Source organism: Colletes gigas, unplaced genomic scaffold (assembly GCF_013123115.1).
Source record: "Colletes gigas isolate AHSC1104 unplaced genomic scaffold, ASM1312311v1 Colletes_gigas_Sc00040, whole genome shotgun sequence".
Lineage (NCBI taxonomy): Eukaryota > Metazoa > Arthropoda > Insecta > Hymenoptera > Colletidae > Colletes > Colletes gigas.
In genome coordinates, this window is record NW_025106669.1 from 1 (window position 1) to 2492 (window position 2492).

A 2492-nucleotide genomic window follows, 5' to 3' on the forward strand; every position below is an offset into this window, starting at 1 on the left:
GTTTTGACCCTGTTCTGCGGGTCTATTTTGACCCTAAAGCCGTTTTTTTACAAGTTATAAAATCATTTTTGCTAATCAACGCCTAAAATATTACACTTTTACCGGAACGAAATAAAAATAAAATATAACCGTAAATCTAGTAAAAGAAAGGTATTAACCAAATTTTCACCTTTCGTGGTATTTACTTCTTCTTTTATATCGTCCAAATCCTCTTGTCCTTCGATAGCTTTTCGAGCTTCCTGTTCAGTTATATCTTCACCTTCTATTAACTCTAAAAACGGTTCGACGTTCCGATTTTTCTTCTGACATTTTTAATAACCCAATTTGTTTCTCCACTTCGGCTTTCTGTTACATACGAGGATACACATAACGAGCATGAATATTTTCTTATGATATTAAAAACTATGAAAATTACAATATTCCTACCTTCCTGATTAAACTGATATGTTCTTCTCTTCATTTTGCATATACATCTTTCAATTTCTGAAATTTCTCTTCCAAAACAAAATACTTTTCTACAAAAACATAACAGAGAAGTTATATTAGATTGCGATATAAATGTACACGTATGTATGCACCAACCTTCGCTTTCATCAACTTTCGCCATCGTGTCTGCTTTTTGTTTAAGAGAGTCCTCATTTACCTGTTTTTCTTCTTCAATTTCATTGCGCTAAAAAATAAAAACAACTTGTTACATAGACTGTTTTTCTAAACCATAATGTTAATGATTAATTAAAACGTTTTTACCTTAATAAGCAAACCCGATTCAAGTTGCATGACACGACTCTGAAGCTCTTCCATGATTCGTTGATGATCCATCGGTAGATGATGCGATTCTTGTCTCTGACGACTATTTTCTTGCTGTAAATGATCGATGGGACTTTCTCTAAAATACATATGTTCGGAACAATTAATAATCTTCTATCGCGTAAGAGTAATAAGCGATCATTTTTCTAATTAGTATGAACATTTTCTATTCGCACTTTATTTAAGTTTACCTTTCCGCTAAAGATTCTTCTGGTGGCGATACCACCCTTGGCGTCGCGTACGTTCGTAACTCGGATTGTATCAAAAAGTTTGGTGGATTTTTCGATAAACATTATACATGGGGTAAATCGATAAAGAAATTTAACAGCTTTTATGAGCATTTTATGGTAGAAACCATTCCTTCGAATCACTAAATTCTGTTTAAAAATAAATTTAATTCCAAAAATCTTACCTCGGGTAACGCAGGCGTCGTTATAACATGCTTAAAATACTGTCTTTGTTTTACGGTGTTGTACAACTTCTTCGGTTCATAGAATTGTTTCGAAAATCGGTCACGATGGCCGGCTAAAGTGTCCGCTGGTAGTGTGTTATCAAGTTTCAACAGAATTTTCACACAATAATCGTATAACTGCGACGTGTCTAGAACGCACGGAATTAGTGGAGCCGGTCGACATTGTCCACTGACGGTCATACAATTTGACGGTGTATTCTTCAATGATGCACTAACTGAAATCATTAACGTAACCCTGATACATGAATACATCAAAACACATAATCGATCGCTTGTCAGAGCGCGACTCCTCTGGACACCTCTGGTGGCGAGCATGGGAGGCGACGCCACAGGCCTAACTCCCCCGGACCTAAATCCCCTAGCTTGAGGTGTTGGGTCTTTGGGGGTTACAATTTGTAAAAAAACAAAAGCCACCGTCCTTTATCGAAAATTACTGACATATTATGAGATTAGTTTTCGATCTAAATTAATAGAGGCGCCGTCTAGGGTGCAAAGGGGTGAATTGTTTCTCGACAAACTTGGGCGTTTTGTGGTAGATGTCGTCTTGACACGTGTATATCGATATACAGTAAACTTGTAGGGGTCTATTTTGACCCTGTTCTACGGGTCTATTTCGACCCAAAGGGTCTATTTTGACCCGGTTCTAAGGGTCTATTTCGACCCTGCTCTACGGGTCTATTTTGACCCTGTTCTAGGGGTCTATATCGACCCTAAGGGTCTATTTTGACCCTTTTCTAGGGGTCTATTTTGTCCCTGTTCTGCGGGTCTGTTTTGACCCTGTTCTGCGGGTTTATTCTATTCTACGGGTCAGTTTTGACCCTTTACAACGGGTCTCTTTTGACCCTGTTCTGCGGGTCTATTCTGTTCTACGGGTCTCTTTTGACCCTGTTCGGCGGGTCTTTTTTGACCCTGTTCTGCGGGTCTATTCTATTCTACGGGTCTGTTTTGACCCTTTACAACGGGTCTCTTTTGGCCCTGTTCTGCGGGTCTATTCCATTCTACGGGTCTGTTCTGACCCTTTACAACGGGTCTCTTTTGACCCTGTTCTGCGGGTCTATTCCATTCTACGGGTCTGTTTTGACCCTTTTCTACGGGTCTGTTTTGACCCTGTTCTTTAAACTCGAGGAAAATGGAGAGTATGTCTCCATGCAAGGAGATTATAGCTGCAATGGAGGCTATAGGAAGAAGAGATAGGTATAGTGACAGCAGCACA

At 39.2% G+C, this 2492-nt stretch overlaps 1 protein-coding gene across 1 annotated transcript; it reads right to left on the bottom strand.

Annotated features, from left to right (window-relative positions):
• Positions 1-216: 216 nt before the first annotated feature.
• Positions 217-1459, bottom strand: LOC122402840 (huntingtin-interacting protein 1-like). Its single transcript, XM_043405970.1, has 6 exons — positions 1220-1459; positions 999-1087; positions 748-886; positions 583-670; positions 427-515; positions 217-345 (listed from the first exon to the last, which is right to left on the bottom strand). Exons 1-5 carry the CDS (start codon positions 1457-1459, stop codon positions 457-459), a joined length of 615 nt encoding a protein of 204 aa, XP_043261905.1. The 3' UTR covers positions 217-345; positions 427-456.
• Between the last annotated feature and the right edge of the window lie 1033 nt (positions 1460-2492).